At 36.8% G+C, this 26,877-nt stretch overlaps 1 protein-coding gene across 20 annotated transcripts in view; it reads right to left on the reverse strand.

Annotated features, from left to right (window-relative positions):
* Positions 1-20,877, reverse strand: part of ASPH (aspartate beta-hydroxylase) — a 107,990-nt gene extending 87,113 nt beyond the window's left edge. For 6 of the 20 annotated variants that reach the window (XM_077783438.2, XM_077783430.2, XM_085572121.1 and 3 more), the window contains exons 1-4: positions 20,716-20,877; positions 4,346-4,495; positions 3,561-3,605; positions 2,227-2,295 (exon numbers count right to left, since the gene is read on the reverse strand). In XM_077783438.2, the coding sequence (XP_077639564.2) occupies positions 2,227-2,295; positions 3,561-3,605; positions 4,346-4,495; positions 20,716-20,776 (325 nt within the window). In that variant the 5' untranslated portion in view covers positions 20,777-20,877. Of the gene's footprint in view, positions 1-2,226; positions 2,296-3,560; positions 3,606-4,345; positions 4,496-7,496; positions 7,813-14,695; positions 14,761-20,715 lie in introns of those variants that run through there. The other 14 variants (XM_085572134.1, XM_085572132.1, XM_031504035.3 and 11 more) reach the window with 8 other exon arrangements.
* Positions 20,878-26,877: the final 6,000 nt, after the last annotated feature.

Here is a 26,877-nt window from a genome sequence, read left to right on the forward strand (position 1 = left end):
TACAGAAAATTATTAAACTATCAGCTATTAAAGCAATATTTGAAATACAAAATAAACTCATAGCAGTAGAAGCATTTCTCAAAATGTTAGTTAAATTAATTTAAACTTAATATTAAGATATTTAATTTTTTCATTAACATGATATTCAATCTTGAAATCTGTAGTGAAAACTAATGGTTATGGAAGTGGACAACATTAAACCACTGCATATATCACAACTTCAATACACAATACTAGTGCTGTGATAGCTAAAGATCAAAAGAGAATAAAGCATATGCATCCCTATCATTAAACACCAAACTCTAGTAACTCCTTTTGCACCAAAGAAACCACTTGCTGTTATGGCAGTCTGACCCAGAAAAAAATCCCAGAAAGTAATAAGCCTTCCTAACAAAATCCTCACAAATAAAAGGAGCTTTGCACTTAATATTCAGAAAGTAGGCTTACTATTCAGTTTCCTTTACTACAATGATTTAATTCTGGAAAAAATTCCTCAAGATGGAATCCAGGCTTCCTGTTTCTACATCAATGAAAGAATTTCAGTCTGCATTGTGGTACTGATTTTTTATTTTGCATTAAATTTTAAATGCAAAAGTAAATGTAAATGTAAACAAGTACAGTAGCTTACAGGAAAGTTCAGTGAATAATATAACATGCTTGTTATTGGAAAAAATATATTTTTATATACATAATTTTCTCACTGTCACAAAACTTTAAAATTTATGATTTCTTTCATCCTGCAAAAATTATTTTCAAATTTAAGTGATATTAAATCCTATTTCTAAGTAACTTTTCAAAAATAATAAAAATAAATCTTGATCTGTGACCTTTTAAGGTCACATTTGAAGTACAAGGTTTAAATGCATGATAAGACAAGCTTAGAATAGAAACACTTTCATGTACTGGCAGAACTCCCAGCTATATCAGGCTGCATAAAACAGAGATAGAACAAAGCAGCAGAATGTTTCTGCCTGTATATGACCATCTAGAAAAGAATATCCAGTTTCTATACACTACATAATAGATGGAGAAAGATTAGGATTATAACTATACAAGTATTAGTCACCAATTATAATTAACACCCAATCTGTAGCTCTGTAGCCAATAGGAGTGCTGGAAATTCTTTGGAGTGACTCTTACATGCACACCACTGCAAACTGATTCAGTTGATTACATGGGTTTTCTATAATTCGTGAAGGGATTAAACAAATGAACACACATCCTCCCAAAGACCTGCTTACTTCTCCAGATAAAAGTAGGAAAAATAAGATAAGCTGATTTTTATGGAAAATAGCAAACTATAACATCCTAATGTACTACTGATAACTTTGACTAGTTTGATACATTCAATTTTGTCCTCTGCTCAAACTGTTAGTTACTATGCTGGGGGGTTCATTGCTTTGTTAATTTGTTTAATTTTACAGGTTTGTGTGCTCAGCAGAGGTTTAAATTTGAACAAACTAACTAAAGAAAATCTAAAGAAAAGTAAACTTAAGTAAAATTTCTACCATCAGGTAGGCAAGAAGTATCTATCCAAGACTTGACTGAAGCTGAAGAAGGCAGTGCTTTAAAAGATGTAAGTAAACAACACTATCATAAAGCATGACTAGAGATTGAAATTTCCCTTTGAAGATACACAGTGAGCAGAAAGACATTCTCACAAATTACAAGGAACAAAAGCCTAAACCCATTGTTTCAATGCCAGAGAAGAAAAATTCATGTTATGTACTGTTTCTGAAGGGCAAAAAAATGAACAGACTTGTGGAGAATTCAGAATAGAGGGAAGACAATACAAAAATACACTACACAAATAGTCATCTAAGAAGTACAAAGGCACATTTAAGTAATTTTAAAATGGACCTAGCTTAACATGTTAACATAAACAATGTTTTCATTCTAGAAGCATCTTAGGTGCTGCATCTGATAAATTTACTGATAATCACAACCTTCTTTCAACACTCAATACAGCAGCATCAACCACCTAATTTAAAAATCATCCTGTAAGATTAAATACTTTCTGCTAACATTGCTATGTTAGAAGAAAAATAACAAAAATTACCTACAACTTGCATTAAGGAAAAACTCATCACAATGAAATCAACTTAAGTTTTCAAACTAGGAAAAAACAAACAAACCAGAAATATTGTTTTGACTTAAAAACAAAAAAGCAAAACTTGAATATGCCAGCTAAATTATATAGATTATTCCACCTGTATTTGTACTTGCCTAGCAATACTTTAGCATCTTCCACATCAAAATCTCCATCTCCATCAGCATCATATACCCCAAGCTTGCCTAGAAGTGCAAAGAAAGGAAGAAAAGACAATTAGGGATTTGGCTATTTGTGTCCAGCACAGTGTTCAATGTGCAATGATTGACTGTCAATGATAGGTTGTTACCATAGGTTTTTTAACAATCTAGCTGTAATATTCTTAACCACATTTTATATTTCCTGGTAAATACTCAAATATTTCAAGTTTCTTTCTGTATTTCCTGCACTTCAGATCAAACACAAGTTTGTCTTTTTCCTGCATTGATTTTGCAGCCTGTAGATTTAAAGCAAGTCTATAATTATATACTTGACATGGACATGCTTTGCTCAGAATAAAATTTAAGTTCATGAGAAGCATTCAACTTGTTTGAGGGAAAATAACAAAAACAAAAATTTGTAAAATAATAGCCATTTGTTTTCTGATTACATGCTTTCTGCAATTCTAAATTCTTGGAAAATAGATAGCTATATAGGTATATAGTTTTAGTGCCAAATTAATAGAAAGTAAGCAGCCTACTTCCTAGACAAAGGAAAACCATTCACAAATTTTACCAACAATTGCATAACCTGCCATGCAAACAAAAAAAGTTGTCCATCCTTTCATGTAAGACTAACAAATCAGTTTTCTCACTTTTTGTTTTTGAAACTGCAGCTCAATCAGCCCTAAGTATATGCAAAAGGAGAACTCAGTTTCTATTAAAATAGAATTTTTAGCATAAAAATATGGTATCTAGGATTTAAGTGTCCTGGGACCACCAAACTAAGCAGAGAGTTATCTAATTATAGGTTTGATAAAATTCAGACACAACTTTTAACAGGATCAAACTCTACAGAGTTTGCAGAACTTTGTGTCCTTATAGTCTGACAGTTTTCTACACTTGTCATTCTTTAAATGGAGGTAGAACTTTCTTGCTATCAAAATAAATGAAATACAGTTCTTAATATGGTACTTATAAAATTAGAAAACAGTTTTGTGGAAGAAAAAATTTAGACTTGGGTCTAGAATAGAAAAATATGTTCATCACCATTTTATGAAAGCAACCCAATAGAAAGGAGCCATATCTGTTTATGGATAAACACAGCAGACTGGTGCAAAAATATAAGTCTCTAGAAATATGAATTATATCATCTTCAAAACCATGAAGAATGAGACAAATGATAAATGGCTGAGCTTCATGTCATTGCAGAAGAAGCGTAATTCTTTAAAAAAAAATTAAAACTATAATAAAGTAAATAAAAACTTTCAGCCAAGGGACTGTAAAGCAAGATTATTTCTCTAATATCCTACCTTGTAGGACCTCTGACAAGTTATAACGGAAATCCTTTGCTTTGGCTGCATGCATGGTAAAAATACAAAAAACATTATTTGCATCACTAGACCCAGCTAAGTTTCAAACCAGAAGATTTTTTCTGAAAAAAAAAATCAGTCCAGATCAAAAAAAAAAAGCATGTACCAACAGATTTGTAAATTTTGTAAATCCACCAGTGCAAAAGTGCATATTGAATCCTACAACATCGGGGAAAATGGCTGTTCCTATGGACATACGTCTTGAAATTTGAGATATTAATTTGTAACCTTAAATATTATATTAACCAGTGCTATCTTAAAATTGTCATATTGAGATAGATAGAATTATCACCCCTATAAGCTTGAAACTGAGGTCATTCAACATCTCACTCATGAGAGGATGACTGATCAGCTGTACTGACCCCTACAAGCATGACAGTCCATCAGAGCACAGCTAGCATGAGCTGCCTACTTTCAACCACGGCTGAGTTTCTGAGAGCTTCAATTCAAACTGCATATTTAGCTGACCTCTCAAATTAACTACAGTATATATGTTACAAAGACATTCTACAGGATGTTCATACCCTTTTATGAGATCCCCATTTTAACATCATAATAGTGCTCAGCATTAAAACATACATTTTGAACCACACTGCCTATTCTTATCATGTAGATAATTTGTAAACACTACAGTAGACAAATCACCTATCTAAAAACAAAAAATGGCACTCACTTAATGCATATCATAACATTATTAGAAAAATCTTAAGATTTAGAATTCTTACCTAGAACTTCTTCATAATCTACAAGTTCAAACCAGACAACTGCTACTGATGTCCAAACTCCCAGCAAAGCAATTACCATAAACCAGGTGAAAAATGAGCTTCCAGAGAGGCCTTCTTTCTTTCCATTCTTGCTTCCTCCATGCTTAGTCTCTGTTAAAATAAAACAAGAAGAGAAAATGGATGTAAGAGTTAGAAAATTATTATTGAGGATACAATTATAAAACGTGGCACTTATGGATACACTACTAGACATTTGAGCAACAATGCTAGGTTTTGTTGTTGTTGTGGAGTTTTTTGGTTGACTGGGTTTTTTTTAACTTTACCACCTTTATTTATTTTCAATTTCACTGTAAATTACTGTGAGAAGCTTGATGATTATCTAAGCAAAAGCCTCATAACCAACCAAACACCAAAAGTCCCTATCTAATTTGTCTTACAAGGTAGCTGAAAATTCTGCCTTGCTCCCCTTTGTTGTCTGTTTACACAGAGCTTCACATTTTCGAAATGCTTTGCATCTGTTCCCCGCAGTTCCCAGACTGCCACCAGAGGCCAGTATGGCGAGCAGAAAAGATTTGCAAGAGAAGCATTTCTCCTAAATCGAGTTTTAAAACTAATCAAAATAGCTCACACAACCAATGTGACAATTCAAATAGCCTAAGAAAACTCTAAAACCTGACCTATGTTAAGGGTAAGACTTCAAATTCAGAACACTTTGCCAACTAAAACTACCTTCCCTGATGCTTAGAACTAAGCAGAGATTCACCCCATGCTACACAACTCTACAATTTCAGTCCTATGGAACATACATGTAAAAGGATGACACAGACATAACAAAAATCATATAATTTTTAATATAGATTTACTTTCCATATGTGCACTTATAACTGCACATATGGAAAGTAAATCTATATAAAAAATTACACATAATTGTAAACAAAAGACAGTGAAAGACATTGACCCAGCATATGTGTAGCAAGTTTCAAATGGGCATCATCACTAGAGAAGACATACATTGCTTAGTCTGTTGCTTTAGGATTGTTTTAGTGAAATAGGGATATGCATATACATATATATATATAAAAGTAAATAAATATGTAATCAGAAAGATGCCTTCCTGTGGCCTTCCTCCAAAGCTCAAGGTCTGCTCTTCTGCCCCTGACATTACTGCTGCAAGGGTGGCACTTGGCTGCAGTTTCAAATTTGTTAGTCTATTCCACTTCATTCCATTCTAAAAAACAACTTTTGCCTGCTCAGCCACATGCAGGCCCAGTTATTCAAGCAGAACTATTTCTTACATGATTTACAGAATGCTGCAAAAATTTTTGTCATGAATATTGAGATAAGCTAAGGAGTTATCTTTATACAAATTGAAAGAAATGTTAGATGTATTTATCAACACTGATCATAGAAAAAGACAAAAAATACTCTTAGAAGCTAAATATCAACACAATTGTTTTTTTAAATAAAATGGTATATCTGAAGGATAAGTAATGAGATGTGTGACTAACTTGTTTTTGTAACAGGAACTATATATAAGTACTCTCTGACCCTGCTTGCCAGCAGGTTTACAGTTGTAATAAAATACTCTTTTATTACATTCATTGTTCTTAATACCAAGCTCAGACCAAATAAAAACCATTGACCCATGTGAACTCTTACTCAGCTCAGCCTTTTACTGAAAAAAATTATTATTTTATTAACACTGCTCCCTTCAACGATCAAACACCAACTTTTAGTTTCTTTTCTACATTAAACACAAATGCCCAATAATATTCAGAGAGAAATTGAGGCAACTTAGCCTCATATCAGGCATATATCATTTGCTACTGCACAGTTCTCTAACTATATGTGTGCAGGGTCCATATACACAGCTCATTCTAACATCTCTCTTGTGGAAAATGTATGGGTAGCCTGAAAATTGAGGGACAGAAAAGCAGTGTCTGCATTCAGAAATATGTTCAACTGTATGAAAATGATTTATAGTACTATTGAACTGGTAATGTTAATACTATAAATAAACAATTATAGTATGTAACAGCAGGGCTTCACCTGTGTAGCAAGGCAGTCAATGAAAGCTTTGCATATACTTAAAATTAAATCCTTAGGTTAAAAACAGTTTAAATTATTCCAGATTGCAACTTGGTTCTAGCGCAAACAGAAAAGATGATCTTACTGCATTTCACACTTATTTGCCTTACTGTTTTCTACCATTTACTGCTATTTGCCTTCCAAGAAAGAAGCTTTACTTATCAGAAGAACAGGAAAATGAAAGAAAATTCAACCTATTTATATAATGAAGCAGAACTATTCATATTTTTTCCAGTATAAGAGATTGTTTCATGCAAATTCCTCCAAAATAGATTTTGCTGTAAGAATGTAGTTTACAATAGTCACAATACTTCTATGCTGGTGCTTTCTACCTTACAGCAAAATTATTTACAAAACTCTTGAATAACAACTCAAGCATGGCAGCTTGATCACACAACACTTTTATATAAATGGAGGTTATGTAAGAAAAAATTTACCTACAATCTGCACAAATAATGCTCCATGCAGGGTCAAAACAAAACACTGCAAGGACTGAAGCTGGCTCAGAGATCATTCCAAACAGTTAATTCTCAACTCAAACCCTTTCCCTGCACATGCTGCCAGCCATGCCAGAAGTAGGTCACTTGCCATATCTGGTAAGCCTGTGCTTACACCACCAGATGTCTTTATGCAGACATCAGAAAGTCTTAAAGCACGGTCTACCGCTCAACAGCAAATCTATAAAATCCTACACCTCATCCACCCCCCATTAAGTCACGTCCACCCAAAAATGTATGAAAACCTTTTTACTTTAGCTTACCTTCAAGACACCTAGCAATATTACATACTCTAAAAATAACTCTAAAGTCAAATATTTGAAGACAAAACAGTATCTCTTATGTTAATTTATGATCTATTAGGCAAAAAATTATTTACAATTAACCACCAGCCATAAACTCATGGAATACCTCTAGTCCAGAAAAGACGTAATCAGAGAGAACAGAGGCAGCCTGTAACACAGACTAGACAGCAAACTAGCAAGAAAACATACCAAAGTAAGCCAGTTATTTTGCTGAGTATAAAATCAGACATAACTGCTATTTGCAAGTACACATTTGCTCACCATAAAAAGGTTAGGATTATACCTGTGTCGTCAGCCATAACATTAGTGCTCGATTCCCACCAGCAGAGCGAGTGTGTCAGGATATCCAAAAATTAATGCTGAAGGCAGAATAAGAAATATCCTCACTGTTATCCTCCTGTTTGCAACAGGAGCAAACAGGTTTCCTAAAGCCAGCTCAGCTGGAACCTGAAACTGGACCCAAGAGAAACCTCGCCTTCAAATCTATTTTTAGAGCAGTTATCCTCAGGAGCCAAACGCTTTTCAGAACTCATATGGCAATCTAGTTCTGACGACAATGAAATTCACTTACTCCTCCAAACAGAGCATCCTGGGTATTTGATCCTTTCCCCTCCCCTTAATCCTCCAACATCAAAAACAACAGCGAATGAAACCAAGCACATTGTACTATAGTACTTCTGCTGCAATTTATGCCACAGTGCCTGATCTCTAAGGACATTAAATCCATTCGCATTAGCTGAAATACAAGTCTGGACACAAAGCTTGCCTGCTTGCATTTGTTACGCTGGCCCTCATCCAAGAAACTTTCTCCATGTTGGCACTCCCCTACTGGGCTCTGAGTATCCCTGTAGAGACTACCCATTTAAAACTTGCTAACTATTTTAAGAAGAAAGAGACAACTCCTTTCTATAATGTAGGTTTGTGTCTTCTAACAGAATTACTTGAAACCAACCTTATGCATCTTGCCAAAGAATTTTCATATCAGAAGCATACATATTGTATTTACTTCTGGTAGACCCTTCCCAGAAAGGGTTAATACTAAATTATCTCACTCGCTCCTCCCTTAAATTTTGACAAAATGCATACTGCTTGTACAATTTAAAGCTAATATAAATTAAATCACCAATACATGCTCCTCTTACGGACCAGAAAGAGAGCAAAAACCCATTAATACACTTTTCAACTTTTTTCCATCTTCAATTTTTAGCAAACCATTATTTTCCCATTACTTGTCAAACAAAAGTCAGCTCCTTTTAGGTGGAAGTCAGAAACAAACTAATTTCTCATTCAATACAACTGTAAAAAAAGCTTTAGAATCTACCACTCTGCCCCACTACCCTCATGCTTCTTTAAATAACACAGCTACCAGTGAACAGAAGAATGGAGCAAACAGAATGGAACAGAAGATGGAGCGAAGAGAAGAATGTTACAGCTACTTTGAAAATCAACACATATCTTCTGTGGTTTTAACATCCAGCAAATGCAATTCTCAAGAGTTCAAGGAAGAAAAATTGAGAAATAGAACTAGAGCTAAAGACTTTTCATATGGATGAAAAGGAACTACAGGCAGTTGATTCTATAACTAGTGTATATTTTAACTATGTTTAAAGCCACTTTAATACATTAAATGGATCAGATGCTTTAAGAAAGACCTCCTAGTAGTACATTTCAGTAACATAACTGAAGCACAAACAATTAAGAGCAAAGTGGGGAGAAATTTACACAGAGTGAAAGTGACTGAACATGGAGAAATAAAAAAAAATATTTAAAATCATTTTACATGCAATGATATGTATTCTATTGTATATAAACAACACAGTGTTTTGACAGGCATTAGATAAGGCAATTTATAGCAAATTCACTTCAGCTGCACTTGCATTTGCAGACAACAGATCTTACCACCAGTACACTTATAGAGTATTTAACTGATGCTGGGAACTTCCCTGTCCATTGATATATATTTTGGAGGGATCGGTCTGAACCAGATGTTATCTGGCAGAATGCCCATAATGATTGCAGCACACCTTTTGGCACCTTTAACTCAGACCTAAGTGAGCAAACTCCATTCAGGGACAACAGGCACAAGGCTTATAAGGAAAGTGAATTGAGATAATCAAGAAATTAATTTCAAATGTACACTCCAAATCTGAACTAACATATCTATGTTGACCTCTAGCCTTTAAAAATTAATTGATTGCAAGAATGACAAACATCTTCCTTCCTGAAAGGGGACACTACAGCTAAAATGGGGAAATTCTTCAAACTCATCAAAAGGAAAAAGGACCAAGAGCAAGATGGATCACAGTTAGCTCAAAACAGCACACAATTTTTGTTAGTTTTATGAAAGACAAAAGTTAAGTTGTATCTACTTACAATGCAATTTGACATTGGGACAGCAAAGTCAACACTGTAGACTTCTTACAATGTCTCATCTCTACTGTGTTCAGATGCTGCTTCTTTTTGAAGTAATTCCAATTGCTTCCCTAACGCTCAAAGTTATTATTCTTCACCTGATTTATATAACCATTCCAAAATTTAAAAACTATCTTCAAGTTAGTTGTGCTTCAACTATACAGACATGTATTTTAATTAATTTTACAGAAGTATAATTGACAATTCAGACTAGTAGCATTAGTTACACCTCTACACATCACTACCCAAGTGCAAGCAAAGAAATTTAGAGAGGAAAAATAAGTCAATTATGAACACAAAATGTCAGGTTTCAAATCATCAAGCTAAGCTTTTCCACAAAGATGGTTAGGAAGTTATATGGAAGAAATTATGATTTATCACTTGGAGATAAGGGAGCACAAAGCAAGCAGTCACTAGAAACTAGAAATACACACCAAAAGAAAAAGCAATAAAATACTAACCTCAAAGAAACAACTAAAAGTCACATTTCAGAAGTAAAAACTATCAATCAGCTAGATTAAAGGGAGACTTTAGAACGTGCTTTTAAGAAGAAAATGCAGTGTAGTAAGAAGCAAGCGGGCAAGAATTAAGAAGCTAAAATAAGGTACAAAAAAACGATCTTATCAACAACAGAGAATAACTAGAAGCAGTGCAAATACAAAACCTCTATTTTATAAGCACAGCCTACTACTGCTTGAAATTTTTGGCAAATTATCTTGTCCAATATGATTAATGATAAAGCAACTGCTGCAAGGCCCTGCTACTAATAGATCTGCAGATTACTATTTTAAACTGATTTTAGACAGAGGGGTTTATTGGGTTGGGTCTGTAAAAAGTATTTTGACTGAAATGTCTCAGGAAATTCAGAGCCTTCTCTGTTGATACTCACCTATCTATTTTCCCCTTCATATCAAAATACAAGGGTTTTTTTCACTCTCACTACTGAGAGACAGGTCATGTGAGTGTATACACACAGAGACTTTTTGTAATATGTATTTTATAATTGACTTAATAAGCACATATTGAACTGTTGCACTCCAAGAAGTCCCTACACCATAATGATTCCAAGTGCTAATCCAAAATCAAAATAAGGGTACATTAAGGGTAGAAATCATTAAGGACAAATCTGTGCTTTATGAACTCTATTTTATTTTTCAAAGGGAGACAGGGTTACTATTTTCTCTGTGTTTACTTTACAGATGGAACAGAGATTTTTACTCAAATACTTATGATATCATTTCTGAAATATTCCAACCTTAAATTTTCACTAATATCCATACTCAGAAATTTTAGTTTGTTTTATGGCAGCAGGGTCTTTAGAGGTAAGATCCAAAGTTTAAGGTAAAGGTTCACTTTAAATAAGTTAAATAAAAATTTTTTGCAATACAATATTGATTCTTCCTTTTAGTTTCTAAGAAATTTTCTTCAGCACTACAACCTTAAGGGAAATTAAAAGGGGAGGAAATAGCTTTTTTAATTACTATTTTCTCATTAAAAACTAGCTCTCTGATCTGAACTTTGTATAATCTAGGTTTTATGGTTATAAAGATACCTTGGCATCCTGCCAAAAGACCTTAATAATCTATATGGGAAACTTACTGATTCAGAATGAGGAAACTGATGGAACAGAAAAAGCACTAACTTCAAAGGAAATACAATGACGAGAACATAAATTTGAAATAAAAATTTACTAACTGAAATGCAATTTTTCACAGTAAAATTAAAGATTTCTCATAGTAAAATAAACCACTATACAAACAATCTAAAAAATACTGAAAAAAAGAGAAAAATCATAAATTCAGGATTAGACAACAAAGCAGGCTGATTGTGGAGATGCTGGGAATGGCCAACTGCAGGGGAAAAAAACAGTTGTCAAAAAAAAGGGATGCATCACAAAATATGTAAAAAACCTCTAGGATCATAAGCATCCTGCTGAACTTGCCTAGTGAAAGGAAGCTACTCCCTTCAAGAGATGAAGTGATTCCATTGACACATCTCCTCAAACTCCGCACTTAGGATGTGAAAGATCAGACTCAGTTCTCTCCTCTAGGGAACACTGTTTGAACTTCTTTGTAGGTCTAAAAGACATTTTTAAGTATACCCAAAGGTATAAGTTCAAAGCCATTTTAGTCCCTCAAAAATAGGATCTAAGATCCTATTATCTGAAAATATGCTTCAAGTACAAGAGACACGTACAGCTTTTTAGCTGTTTTATATTCAGTTTATAAAGAGATGGTCAGTAAGTCCATTTCTGAATATAAGCTGCTATATTTCAAAGTACTTTTAAGTCAAGAGATAGCTTTCTGACTCACAAAGTATCACAATATTTAATAGAGTTTTTTAGTTGCAAGCTAAGGTGATGTGTTAGTAAGTCAGAATTATTTATTCTTCAGAAAAAAAAATCCGAAACAAGAACAAGATTCTCATCTGGCTGATTGAAGCTAAGCATCATCCTCAGGGAGGGGCTTTTTACATTCAGTTATTATTCTTCAGTAGTTACATTTTTTTCTGACTATAAACAAATCCTATTGCTTTCCATTTACATGATTCTTCTAAGACATACACAACAAATATAATAAAATTCATTCCCAAGAAATCTATTCAGAAAACCCATCACAATAATGATGAGCTTCAGGCTTGTTGGCTGTTTGGGTCTTTTTTTAAAACCCTAAGGACTTGTCTCTATGAGAAAAACAGTCACAAATGAAAGAAAAGGAGAAATTTAGTGAGAAATTCTGCCCTAGGAGGTCGCACAGTTTCAAGAGACTTGTCAAAAGCACTTCATCTAAATACAGCACAGCAGTGGACTCTACTTGCAGTGCTGGCTCCACATTCTCAGTAAGATTTGGAGAGACCAGCCATTTGCCCCATAAGAGCTGCTGCTGTCAACAATCTTCTCAAATCTTGTTTATCTAAGCATAACTACTCAAGCTGGAGAAGGAGAGAAGAAGACAGAGATGTATATTCATAAGAGAAAATCCTGAATCTGTACTTACTTCTTTTCTAAATGTGACAGAAAGATGATCATGTCCAAAACCTAGTCAAATTTTGTCCAAGCCATGTTTTGGCTCTTTTATTTTAATTTTTGATTATTTGGATGACAATTTTTTGGGTAGCTCCTCAAGAAGGATTTATTACAAGGAAGAAATACACACAGATGTGCACACAGCTTAAATAACTAAAAAGGACATTGCTTACAACTTGAGTTTTATAATGAATACTAGCAACAGCAATATATTTAAATCAATATTTAATGCATCTATCACTATCAGAATACTATGGATTAGTTTTATTTTAAAACGTTTCTCCAGAAACTTAAAGATAGTACAATAACAAGCATAGTCAATTAGCACTGAAGAAAAAAAAAACAAACAAAAAAAAAAACCCAGGAGTCCTGTAAAGACAGAATACAAATAATTTGTTATAAAATTACCTAATCTAAATAGATTTGTACAGAAAAGTCCATATTTTTCCCAAACACATATGTTAATTTTCTCTAGTTTTGTTTTTATGTGTATAGAATCACAAAACAGAATTTAAGTCTGAAACAATGTAAAATGTGCCTCTTGTAAACTTACTTAACTCAAACATCAAGCCAAGAGGTTCAAGGTTAAGACCACATGCTTAAAAAGAAATTTTAGTTTGCCTCCTGCTGCAGGAACAATATCTCTGTAACACCACTCTATACAAATTACTTAAACATTTTAAGAGCTGCTATTTTGTTTAACCAGCTCTCTCCCACAGAACATTAGGAAAGAAGATCTAAAATTACACAATCTACCTATCTTGTACTTGAATGATTTAATATAGCCAACAATGCGGCATAATTACTAGGTTAATTAAATAGATAGATGGTTGTATTTAGGATGGAGCGGAGTTCAGGGAAGGTAAATGTGGAGAGGAAATACAAGAAATACTTGAGCCTAGAACATGCAAATTTTGCTGGTGGTGACCTTTAAAAAAGATTCTATTACATAAGGTTGAAAATCCTCATCGTCGTACATTACATGCTGGCATTAATTAAAGGGTATTTTTTCCTTGTTCCATTTTCCTATTCTGTAATGTGGGTCACATCAATTTGTTTTAGCAACAAGTCCTAATTAAGCCACAAAATAAAGAAAACAGACTATGTTGGTTTAGTTCTTTAAATTTTTCTCATGCTTTGAGGGAGCTCAAATAGAAAAACTCCAGTTGTCATGCAGGCACCTACAACTCTGCTTTTCATAGGTTTCTGCTCATGGAAAGGCAGAACACTTCAAAATGCTTAAAATGCCAAAAATGTATCAGTTTCAAGTCCAATAAATACTAAGCCAATTTAATTAGGTATTTGTTCATGGGGTGCTATGCACCTGCCACTCTTACGGAGTACAAAACAGGTTTTAGGTGTCATATGTTACTAAAATATGTTTTTAGGAGCTCTCAGTTGCAGAGAAATTGCTGTTATAGAACATTCTGGCTTTGAAAGATATGTCTGTGTCTTCTAGTCACTACGTGTCCTCTAGCTGCTATAGAAAGAAATTACAACAAACTACAGTTTACAAACTGCTATGTGAACTTTCTTTAAGAATTTTTAAATTTAAAAAACACCAGCATGAGGAATGAGAAAGTGAAATATGTTGCATTAGTAATTAATTGTCAGTTAACAAACAGAACCTCAGGAAATAAAACTGCAAAACCAGAAAACCACTACTGAGTAGTTATAACTCCCCCCTAGCTATTAAATGTTTTGTAAAGAAAGTCTTGAAGCAAACAACTTGGTCACATTTGTTACATGAGGTTAAGTACATGCATATTAAGAGTGCAACTCCATACGAAGAAAACTACAATTGGTTAAATCTTTGAAGTTCTAACAAAGTTGAACCACACATATTGCAGTATGTTCCAACTCACTACATAGTGAGTTGGAACATACTTCATTTCCAACATGTTTCAAGATACATAATATTATGAGTTCCACTTCAAAGCATAGCTCAAAACTTTTCCATGCAAAGAGCTATCCCACAGATGCAGTTAGGGAAAAGATTGCTGCAGGCTATCACACAGATTACCAGATTGTGATCTTCATCAGGAAAGAACCTCTTGGGGCAAATCAGAACTTCATTGCTCAAGTTCTCTACAATGAAGAATTCAACATACAAATTAGCACAGGAATTCTTATTATATGTTTCAAAGTGATTCCAGATGAAAATGAACCCTTTCTTTTCATATAGGTGATTGGCCAAGACGTTTTCAGTTTAAAGAGAAACTTTATTCAAATGTCACCTCTCTATGCACTCCATAGTTAGAAATAATCTCGACACATAGAGCCTTCCCCTGGTAGTAAATTTTGTTCTTTACTGAAGCCCTTTTATATCCAGCTATTACATTAGCATAGCCAACCAAACCAGTCACCTTTTGGTGTTCACACCATGGCTCCACAATTACATGACTGAACATAAAACTCTGGATTTAACCTCATCCTCCCCTAATGCCCACCCACTCATTGTCATGTCTTCCCTTCCCAGATGACCTTTCATAAAATCATGCATTGAGTCAGTCTAGAGGGGAGAAATAAAAAAATCAGCTTTCTGCTTCAGTTCCCTGTGTGGTTCACCTCACACCTGCACAGCCAATAATTCAGGTACAGGGAAAGGGGTATTGAAAAGCACAAGTCTGCAGAGAACCTCAAACTAGATTAAACTGACTGCAGACCTGGAGCTTAAACTATTAAAAAATTTTAACTTCTTAATCCCCCAATATGATATACATCCTTGGAGACTGAACACTGAGTAGCTATGACATCTGATGGGGAATCCTCATGTGCACTCTCAGAATAATTGCCAAAATGTGAGATAACATACTACAGCTTCCTGTCTCCCTGATACCAGAGATACTTCAGATTTTCCACCCAGCATTTTAAACAAGCCCTATCTTCAAAAGGCTATTGAAAAGGTTATCATTTAAACACATAACAAAATGCTCAAAAAGTATATTGAAGCAAACGTCCTTGCAGATGTGAAATGCAACCTTTCTCTGTGTTTGAAGCACTGTGAATAATTTCTTTTAGCCCACTTCCTGCATACAGATAAGATCCATCAGAAAACAGAGCAGGCACAAGATTTCAGCCCACACTGGATCAAAAGGGGCATGAGAACTTTAGTGTCCTCATCAAGAGATAGCATCTCTGGAAGTTTGGAGAGGACTCTCAGTGCTTCAGAATCCTTCAGGAGAAAAAGAACTGAGGGGAATGTATCAGGCTCTTTACATTTATGTCCATCCTGCTACACTAAGTATCAATCTTAAAACCCAAAATAATACATCCTTGAGAAAAGGTAAAGGAAGGAAATGCAAACACCTGGCAACATGGGAATACCAGAAAGGCATAGAAGCATATACTGTACTCAAATTGAATGTTTCTACTTCCAGAGTAATTTTGGCAATCAGCTACTGCACCTGTCAACAGTTCATGGTGTAGATAAAGTCTGATTCAGATAAACCTTATGGGCTGTCTTTCCAGAGCTCACTTGACTCTAGTACTAGACAAATGAATCAAGAGTTTATTGAGGATTCACTATTTCAATGCAAATCTGCTCGAGTGAGCTGAAAAATACCTATGTTAACCATTTAAGAATTTTTTATATCACTTTCATTGAATCAAAGCTAGGAAACAGACTTGTTTGAGGAGTTACTTCCTCCAGTTTTGTACAGGCCATTTAAAAAATAAAAGGGGGAAAAAAAGAGAAGAATGGCAGAGAATCAGCAAAAGTAGTAATTTCACCAGTGTCACTGCTGCAATGTACCATGCAAATCAGTGATGCTTGGACCATTACTGTTGCTACAGATTTTTTTGGCAGACTATTTTACAATACTTTAAAATGTCTTCCAGAAAGGCCACCCTGAATAAGACCCAAGGCAGACGGATCAATTATAAAGAGCTGTCTACATTTCCATGGTTTTGCTATTTGTATTAGCATCTGGCATTCATGGTAAACATACAGGCTCTTCAAATAGTTGTAAGCAACTAAACTAGGCAATAGGATAAACTTCCAAAAGAAATCACTGCAGAATTTCCTAAACAGTACACAAAGTTTCCATCAGTGAGACACAAAGTATTTCTCATTTGTTCACAACAGACCTACAGAAACTCTAACACCGTAATAAAAATTCGCTGTATATTTCTGAGAAGCAATAATGCTACAAGAAAAGGCCTTTACAATGAATTTTAAAAGCCAAATCAAGAGTTTGAGCAGCACACTAACTGATTGAGAATTCTTTTTGGTTCTGCAAACACTTGGACTTTGGTCATTTTTGGTCAGCAAACAGTTTGACAAGTCAAAATATTTATTAAGCCCCACAGTGCATCCCAAATTTACATCTCATTTATGACCTCCAACACCTTAACACCCTTCTTCCTAAGGGTTTCAATAAAAAAAGTGAATAATGGATAGATTATAATACAAGAAATCAGATGACACACCACACAACTGTAAAGAGCATAAACAGACACACTCGACAGCAGTTGAGGTCAGAAATCAAATTTTTATATAGATGAAAGCAACGTATTTAAACAGAAACCACGGCGCAAGAAAATGAGATGTTATACCATAGCACAGGTGGGTAGCTGAGAGACATCATAGAATGGATGGGCAATTCCACTTCAAGCACTGATGTGAAGTTCAGTGTTCCCAACAAAAGAACTTCAGTAGCAAAATATGACCTGTTTAGTTGATGAATTTTCTCTGCTCTTTGGGTAAACTGGAAAGCTAATGGAGATCCTCACCCAGATAAAAGCACACTCTAAAGTAGTCTTTACAACAGAGATGAGATAAAATGTGGAAATTCTTGTAAATTAACAGGCACAACTTCTTTCTAGAAGTGATACACTGAACTAAAAATGTTGTAATTATAACACAAAATTACATTTGGATAAGTACATTGGGTGACCTTGAATGTATACCAAAAAAAAGCCCCAAACAAATCTGGAGAAAGTCAAAACACCAAAAATGAAACAAAGAATTACAGCAAGGGGCACTAGAGGGTCCAAAGGATGAGTTTAAAAAATGGCAATACATTTGCACATGTAAGGAAACCACATGATTAAAGCAGCAAAATGGGAAAATTAACATCTCCTGGGATCTTGCAGAGAAAAATAAAGGATGCCATAAGATTCTCAGTCATCATTGTAGAGATTAAAGAAAATTTACCAAAGCAATGTTAGTTCTTTGTCATCATAAAGACTGAAGGCAACACACCCTCAGAATTGAGATAGGACTATGGGTTTTTTAATATAAAATACAGTTCTCTGTAGATACGGACGATGCTTTACATTGGAAATGTGTGGTTTGTATGGACCCTAGCCTAATGAAGAACCGTCCCACTTAACATCAGAGATGCAAAGAAAACAATAATTGCACAACTTATCTTCAATAAAAATGTTTAACTCCTCATTTACATACTGTAAGACATCATATACCCACACAGAAGCATACTGATAGCTGTCTTATAATCTGAACTTCTATAGGTAAGCATAGTTTACAAAGTCAACCATCATTTTTCAACCATCCATATTTCAAAAGTTCACTGGGATGCTGATCCTCAGTCTTGCTGGAAGGCTTCTCTATAGGCACCTGCTAATGCCCAAGACATTTCCACATTTCACATCTCATGAAATCTGAGGGAGCTGATTCATGACCAGGTGTTATGCATTTGTTTCTGTAACAAAACTGTCCTTCATCTAATGATGCTTCAAGTAACAATGCAGCAAGTATCTATAACAGTCTTTAAAACTGATATTCTTCCTTTTGAGAGGCCACATCTTTACAATGGATTCTGCAGGCTAGTAACAAGCAGCCAAACTTTCCAGTAAAGATAATAGCAAACACGTGTTTCTCTAAGTATCCCCAAACTGTCAGCTTTTTCCCTGGTTTTCACTTCTGTACTCTAAATAAAATTATTGTCATAAAATTCTGTAAATCTAATTTTCAAACAATAAGTAGCACTACAAAGGTAAAATAAAGATTTTTTTTCAGTTAGGACTGATTTGACAGCTTCTAGTATATGACTTGTCAAAGTATAAGCTAGAGTTCTATTTCTAAACGATTTTTAGTTCCATTTCTGACAATACAGTGTACCTGAAAACACCTATATAAAATAAAGTTAGAATTTAATCTATTTGTAGTTTACTGTAAATATTTTCTGATAGTGAAACCTAAAAGCAGATTGCTGATGCTGGCATCGTCTTGAGTGCACAGATTTTGAAATAAGCTGTTAGCCTCAGTGGCTTGAGCTGTGAGGAAGGCCTTGGCAAGAAGCCACATCCTCTCTCTAGAACTGCTGTGAAAGTGAATACTTCTATCAAGCAAAAAGTATCTCAGATCTGAGGTTTTCATACTTCTCAGTCTCAATTGCTTGTCATCTAAAAATCATTTCCTCATCTCACTTTCACATCCCTTGACTGTGGAAAGCTTACTGGCTGCTGGGAGCACTCTGCTCCTCCAGCTGTTCCTTTATTTGCACAGGAGTTACCATGCCTCACCTCTGCAGCTGCAACTGTGAAATCAGCATCAGCTTCATGCTGTAATTGCTATGGTTGTCTAAGGGATTCTACGTAGGAGTGTTGTGTATTAACAAATTTAAGAGGTTACATGTCAGTAGAGTGCCTAACACATTACCCATACTGCTTTATCCCCTCAAGGACATCTTTTAATATAAAGAAAGAAAATTTTATTCAGACTACAAATAAAAACCCATTGAATGCTTTCTTTATTCAGTTAGAGATTCAGTTTACCAATACATTTATTTCTCAGATATTGACAAACATGTAAAGTGATATTTAAAACATTAACTACCATATTCAAAATTACAACAGGGACTTATGTTTTTAAGGCATTAAAATTGAAAATCTGTATTTAACATGCTTAATACTGGGTGATCGTCATAGCATGTCCAGTCCAAGCAAAAACTGCAATTAACACAGACTTAACAGCATAGGTCAGCAATTGCAAAAAGGATTTTTAAATACAATTAAAAAACCCACTTCTACAAACATTGCAATATTTTCTCTAAACTCTTTTAAGCTTAAGTACATTTGAAATATTTCCCTCTTAATTCATCATGTGGTAGGTAAACTAATCCTATATGGTTCAGCCTTTAATAAACATTGTTCACACTATTATTACTATATTCAAAGAGGGACACCAGATATTATTTCTGTGTCATCACCACATTTTATCACTGGAGCTCTGTGCACACCAATCTCAAATCCAAAGAAGCTACGACACATAAACACAGTGTGTGGTAAAAAAACCTCCTTTCTCCAGTACAGTGCGCATGGCTGCATAGTGACTCTAGAAGTACAGACACTTTTCTCCCCTCTTTCAGGCGCATACTGAGATGCTGAGAAATGCCAATGGACATAAACTGTCCGCACACAGCGGTCTGTGAGCAGTCAGATTTGTTAAGGGATTCTTTATTGGTGAGGCGGGGGATCATTGCCTCACAAAACCCTCCTGGCTTGCATTTTTCTGCGACTCTTCCTCCTTGCCTCGAGTAACTGAAACCATCAGCTTAGGTGCTCCACCTAAAACAGATCTAATAATTTTGACCTAACCAGGTCAGTCTGAGGAGATATTCCACATCCCAGTTTGGATACGAGAATGTGTGAGACTGGGGCATCCCGGTTCCACCTCATCTCCCGGAGGAAGAGGTCTCGGGGTACCCACAGATGCTGAGGCCTGCCCGGCGCTCATCTCATCCCTTCTAGGGAGCTTTCGAGGGGGGACCCGCCGCCTAGGCCCCACGACTCCACGAGAACTCGCTGGATAGGGAACAGCGGGATCGTGAGGGACACATCCCGGCCGTCTACCCCCGCGTCCCCTCTGGTTCTGGGGGAACCAGAGGGGCCGGCAGGAAGGGAGGGAAGGGAAGGGCAGCAGAGGCAGGGGAAAGCGCAGCATCCCAGCGCTTTGCCTGGCGGCTGCCCCGCACCGCCGGGAGGGCCCTTCCTTCCCTCCTCTGGCTCCGGCGGCCGCTGGACCCCCGCCCCTTCCCCGCAGAGCTACTGCCTCGCTCCCGCAGCAGCGCCGCTCACCTCTCTTGGAGCCGGGGCTGGGGCTGCCGCCGGTGGCTCTGGAGCTCTTGCGGGAAGCCATCGCGCCTCCCGTCGGGCAGCGCAGGGGGCGGAGCGGGAGCGCGTTCCGGAGCCGCCGCCGCCACCCGAGCCCAGCGTGCGGCGGGAGCGCGCCTCGGCCCCGGCAGCGCGACCCCGAGCGCTCCGCGGCCCCGCCCCCGCGCCCGCCGGCAGCCAATCGCGCCAGCGAGGCGCGGCGCCGCTCGCCTCCGATTGGCGGCGGCGCAGCGAGGGGGCGGGGCGGCGGCCCGCCGGTCGCGCGCGCCCGCCGCGCTCCCCCGCCGCCGGCCCATTTGAACGTGGCACAGGCGGGCGCGCGCGGCGGCCTCTCGCGAGGGTTCGGGCGCGCGCGCGGCGCTGAGGGAGGGAGGCTGGGGAGGCGGCGGGGGGGAGGCGGCAGGGGAGCGTGTGTGCGGCAACTCCGCGTTTGTATGGCAACTCCGCGTTTGTATGGCAACTCCGCCTAAAGCATCCCGCCCTGAGCCTTAAACCGCGCTCCGCATCCAGCTGAACGCCCTGGTTGCGCGAAACACCGTTGATGTGTAAAATGTCCAACGGTCTAAGAGGATGGAGCTCGGCTCTTTTCGGCGGTGCTGAGTAATAGGACAAGAGGCAATGGGCAGAAACTGATGCACAGGAAGTTCCACCTGAACTTCTTTGTTGTGTGGGTGACAAGCGCTGGAGCAGATGACCCAGAGAGGCTGTGGAGGCTCTGTCGCTGGAGCTGCTCCAGAACAGTCCGGACACAATCCCCGCCGTGTTCTCTGGGCTGACCCTGCTTGACAGGAGGTTGGACCAGATAACCCCTCTGGTCCCTTCCAGCCCGACCCATTCTGTGACAGATTCCACGGGACGGCGTGTCAAACCTTCAGAGAGCGCCTTTGCAACCAACAGAGTGAAAGGATATGAAGTTCGTCGCGTCAGACTGATGACTTCCCCATCAAGGCGTTTTGAGGCTTTAAAAATACTTTTAATTTACTCTGATAAAACAAACCTGGGGTTTTGCAGGAGCTCTGGATGCCTCTTGGTAGTGATATTCAGTTTGAGATTGGGTTAAATACCAGTTTGGCATGACACTAAAAGTCTAAAAAAAAAAAAAAAAAAAGCCAAATCCAGCTTTGAGTCCTGACCATAAATACAGTGTTTTGAGTCAAAACAAACAATTCTGCAAAATCGAGAGCTTTGCAAGTGGACATGTGGAGAAGGAAACCTTTCTCAAATCAAAGATTAGCACTGTGTTTTGAATGGTAATGCCACGAAGCTAACCAGAAACAGTAATTTCCTGGAGAGCATTAATCAGTATTTTTAAATGGGATTTACAGTTAAATGCTGAGTCAAGTAACAGGATATCAGTACAGACAGTAGAAGTAAAAGCAACTAGTCTGGGGAACATCAAAAATAGTGATGCCTACTTCTTGGTATATCTCCTGTGAGTTAATTTGTTTCTAGTGTAGTGAATATCTGAGCTTTTCACTTGGTTATGGCACTCTACCAGAGTCTTATTTTCACATGATATATTAGTAATTAATATATTTTGAGATGCTTCCCTTTTGTTTGGTAAGACTAAAACTGCTGGACAAGTTTAAAAGCTGCTAGGGAGGAGTAGGTGTACTCATGACTATGTAGAATTTATCACAGAAAAGCTAACAGGATGAATTATTAGCATTTCAGCAAATTGGAAAGTACAATGCAAGGAATAAATTGTCCTAAGAAAAGCACAAAAAAAGTTGTAATCTGGTCCTGAGATTACTGAAAATACAGTATGTGACTGTACATATAAAAAATGTACAGTATAAAATACAGGATGTGTGACTATATTCTTGGAAGTAGCACTTACTGTCAATTGAGACAACAGCTGTATGTGGTTAATGTGGGACACAGTTTCCTGAAGATACACTACGGGAAATGGCACTCTGGTAAAAATAGAGATGCTGAGAACATTGATGCTACTGGACAGGCACGGACACTTAGAAGGATACTGTTATTGGTTTACTGTTGATGCCTTGTGAAGTCTGACCTAGAACACAGACTAGACAGAGCTAAAGAATAAAGTAGGTATTTATGAAGAGGCCTCAAACAGATCCACCAGCAGAACCCAAAATGGCCACAAAACTGGGCAGCAGGTTGTGGGGGTCTCACACTTTTATAAGTTCTGGTCCATTAGCATATTGGAGCTAATTGTCAAATTACAGCTTTAGCCCAGGAAGTCCCATCCTTGTTTTCTCTCTTCAGTCCACTGTTGTTTATGCTCTTGAGCCTGAGGTCTGGATTGGCTGTCCTTGGGTCCCCAGCTAGAGAAGATATTGTTTTGTCTTCCTGTTCTGTGGAGAGAGCTTACTATCCCCTAATATGAAGCCTAGACTTACACACTAAAGCAGAATAGAATCTGAAAAATATAAAAGCTAATACCTGAGGCATCACTGTGAATGAATCATTTGGCTTTAAATGGAAGGTGAAATTCCTTACTTCTGTTTACTTAGGCACACACCTGCCAGCACTTTGTAATTGGTGTATTTTAGTACCTGCTTGTACACTCTTCTGCCCAAGAAGTCTCCCTTGCAAGATTAAAATATACTCCCAGAGGTACAAATACTCATACAATATTGTATGTTTATACTAATCACCATCCGTTTGCATGATCTTGTCATTTGGAAGTTTCTGTTGATCTCTTACAGCATCAGAACTTTCCTCCCAGTCACAGGCATCTGTAAACTGAAGAGGAATGTTAGATAAGAGGGACGGTTGTCTTCTACTGATCAGAGAACATTTTTCTTTTATTTCTGCCTGATATCTCTGATCATACATTTAAATCTGATCATGACATGGTTTTGGATGAAGCAGACATTCAGCTTAATTTGCAGAAAGCAGCAGGCCGGATTTTCCTACTGGGATCACCTGAGCACAATGTACAGGCTATGGGATCTGTTTTGTGCTATTGAAGAAGCTTAGGACAGCTTGATATCAGTTCTTTTAGAGAAAGGAACACCTAATTTGAATTACATTTGCCAGGGTGACTGTTGCTACGAATGGTATGACAGTGCCTTCTGATCTGAAATGTAATGTAAATTGAAACGAATATTTAGATTGTCATTTCTGGGAAAGATGACAAAGAGAAAAGCTGACAGTATGGTTAGGTGTAAGTGCATGTGAATGGCTCACTTTTTAACCATATTAGTTAACTAGTTGTTTTAGAGCTACATGTTTGGTACATTGTAAGGGTGTGCAGGAAACCACAAAGGGATAAAGATCAGCTTTGTAGGAGGAAAAGAAGCAGGGCAGAAAAAGAATGTAACAACTGGTTGGTAAGGCAACCAGAAATTAAAGCCATATAAACAGAAGTTATAAATAAAGGCAAGGGCTATAAAACAGACCACAAAGTGATCAGTTGGAGCTTTTCTGCTTGTATCAGGCTTTTAAAAAAAGAAAATAAAAAATCCTTTCTATTGTCAAGAATCATATTTACCCTCACTCCAAACTGTCCTAATTGACTCCTTGTTGAGACTACAGGTAAACTAAATTTAAAGTATATGGCATATCATAAATCATTGTATTAAAAGAATGCCACCAATTAATGAGTCCTGCTTGGAAAAAAATGCATGTTTTTACTGTGCATGTTGTTTCCATAAATACCTTTGCATTAGTGCAGTCACAGCTAGTTTGCTGTCCTGATTCATTCAAGCACAGTGACTCCACTGTTTGACAGAAAGAAACATGTCCAAGGTGATAAGCAGAAGCAGCAATGAAATAATTACAGAAGAGAATTCAGTGTCCAGCCTTCTAATTTCTAAAAGAACTGCAAATATATGATCTGCATATAACAGTTAAATGGGATTCTGAGTGAAAGTATTATTCCAAAAGAATGAGTGACATCTCCTTAAAGGAACCATTAAATTAGGCCGATACTTTTCACTTCCTGTATCATAGCTGAATAAGACATTTTAAATTCCCCTTCACCTGTGCCAAAATCAGAGCTATAGTTTTCTCAGTTTATTTCCATTCACAGTTTTTCTCTGAATTTGTCATGAAGACATCTGTTATACTGCTAATATGTTGTGACATTTCTTGTATTAAAAAGTATAATAATTGAAGGCTTAAAGGGTTTATCCTCATTCTGTTGGTGTCCCTGTTATTCATGTTGATCATTGTGACATAGAGCTTTTCATTTAGCTATATATTTCTCATTAATAAATGAGTTTCAATTGATTATTAAGCAAAAATCCATTCTCCAACAAGAGAGGAAAAAAAATTTTATGTCTTAATACACTTAATTTAAAAGACATAGAGAATTCTCAGGATGGCAATAAAAATATCATGTTAAAAACTCCAAGAAAATGTAAGATTTTTGATTGAAAACTTGGGCATTTAGGATTTTAAAATTTTTGTTGCTTAGATAATATTTTTTTTTGTGCATGGTGAGTGAACTATGCACCTTGCTAGCTAGTTTGAAAAGATGCTCCCCCAAGAAGACTGTGTTTGAAAAGGTGCCTTTGGTAAATATAGGGCAAAGAGGGTAATGAACAGGTTTTACTGTTTGTTTTCTGGATTATCAAGTTGACACTTGAACTTCTGATCATTTTTCTGGTTACAGGCAGTTCAGAGAATCAGCCTCCAGACATTTGCATTTATCAGCCAGATTTCATTAATCGCTTGTGGAGAAACAGATCAGATGTTTTTGGAAGAGGAGGAGAGAAGAGAAAGTGAGGAGTGTCTCACTTATCCAAACACAAACAACTGCATTGTCTGTGTTGGTGTTCCACTTTTAACTAGTTGAATCTGCAGTAAAGTAAGGTGTAGTTGAGATGTTTATTATTAATGAGGAAATTTCTCTTTTATTTATTTTTTAATTTATTTGTTCTAACAGTGCTTCTGTGGCATCGAATACCTGTTATTATAATTGTGTATTCTTATATAATCTTAGAACAATTTCTAAATAGTTGGTGTTACTGATAAATAGAAGGCAGCCATTTGTTTGAGAGGTATTCAGAAGGATGTAATTATCCAGAATATCCAGACACAAAGAGCTTGACCTAGGTGCAGCTGGTTCAGGCATAGCTAAAGCTGAAGTAAAGCTTGGTTTTAAATTGCAGAGGTAAAAAGTAGGTCAAAAACTTGTTCTCGTTGCTCTCAGCTGATTTGATCAACCTCACTGAGGAGTAACTCAAATAGCATATGGCCTTTGGATCAGTGGTGTGGCCTAGTAGTCTGGGATTTCTTACAGCATTGCTTGGATTCTGGAGGTCTTAGTGCAGATTTTGCCAGGTCTGATTCAGGTAAATTGATCCCTGTGAGTGTAATCAAAGCTGAGAATGCAGCAAACTTCTCAGAGCAAGATTTTTCATCTGGTGATTAGATTTTGCATAAACTGTGAAGATACTTAGAATTTAAGTGATGCCTTTTGTCATGTTCCTATGCACCAGCACAGTAAAGTGTGGATTTGTTTCCTACAGCATGAGATGCCCAGAATAAAAGAGAAAAAATTTATTTGTATACCTGTAACAGTTATAATGTGTATTCTTAGAAGACCATGAGAAATAAGCCTTGAAAGGTAATTAAATTGGAAGTCATACCTTCCAGGAGAGCTCAAATAGTACTACACTACAGATAAAGACTACAACAAACCAGGATCAGTATTACTTCAATTATCTTAGATACAAATTCCTCATTAGAGTGGCAACAAGAGAATGAGGCTTAGTCAGCCATTTCCAGCATGTGCCATCATACATGCCACTGAAATTAGCAGGAAAAATAAGAAGGAGAAGGTTCTTTGCTGCCAATGTGCTGCCTGCTCTTTTCAACATATCTGAATTGTTTAGCAAAAGCAGGAAAGAATCAAAAAGCCTGTAGCCTACAATTGCATTTGGTAAAACCACTGGAGCAAAAGTAGTGATATTTAAAGATTCTATTTCTGCTATTCTGAATAGCAGAAATTTCTAGTCAGAAGCTCCTGAGTTTTGTTTAAAAAAAAAAAAACAAACAAAAACCAACAAACTATTTGCCATAAATTAGAATACTTAAGCTTGAAGAATAGATGAATAGAAATAGAATGGATTTTATACATTGTCCTGATGGGTAGATTTCCTGTGGGTGACTTGGCAGCTTTCCAAAATCAACCTGGAAAATTCT

The sequence above is a fragment of the Lonchura striata genome, chromosome 2, assembly GCF_050655825.1.
Source record: "Lonchura striata isolate lonStrDom1 chromosome 2, ASM5065582v1, whole genome shotgun sequence".
In the NCBI taxonomy this organism is placed as follows: domain Eukaryota; kingdom Metazoa; phylum Chordata; class Aves; order Passeriformes; family Estrildidae; genus Lonchura; species Lonchura striata.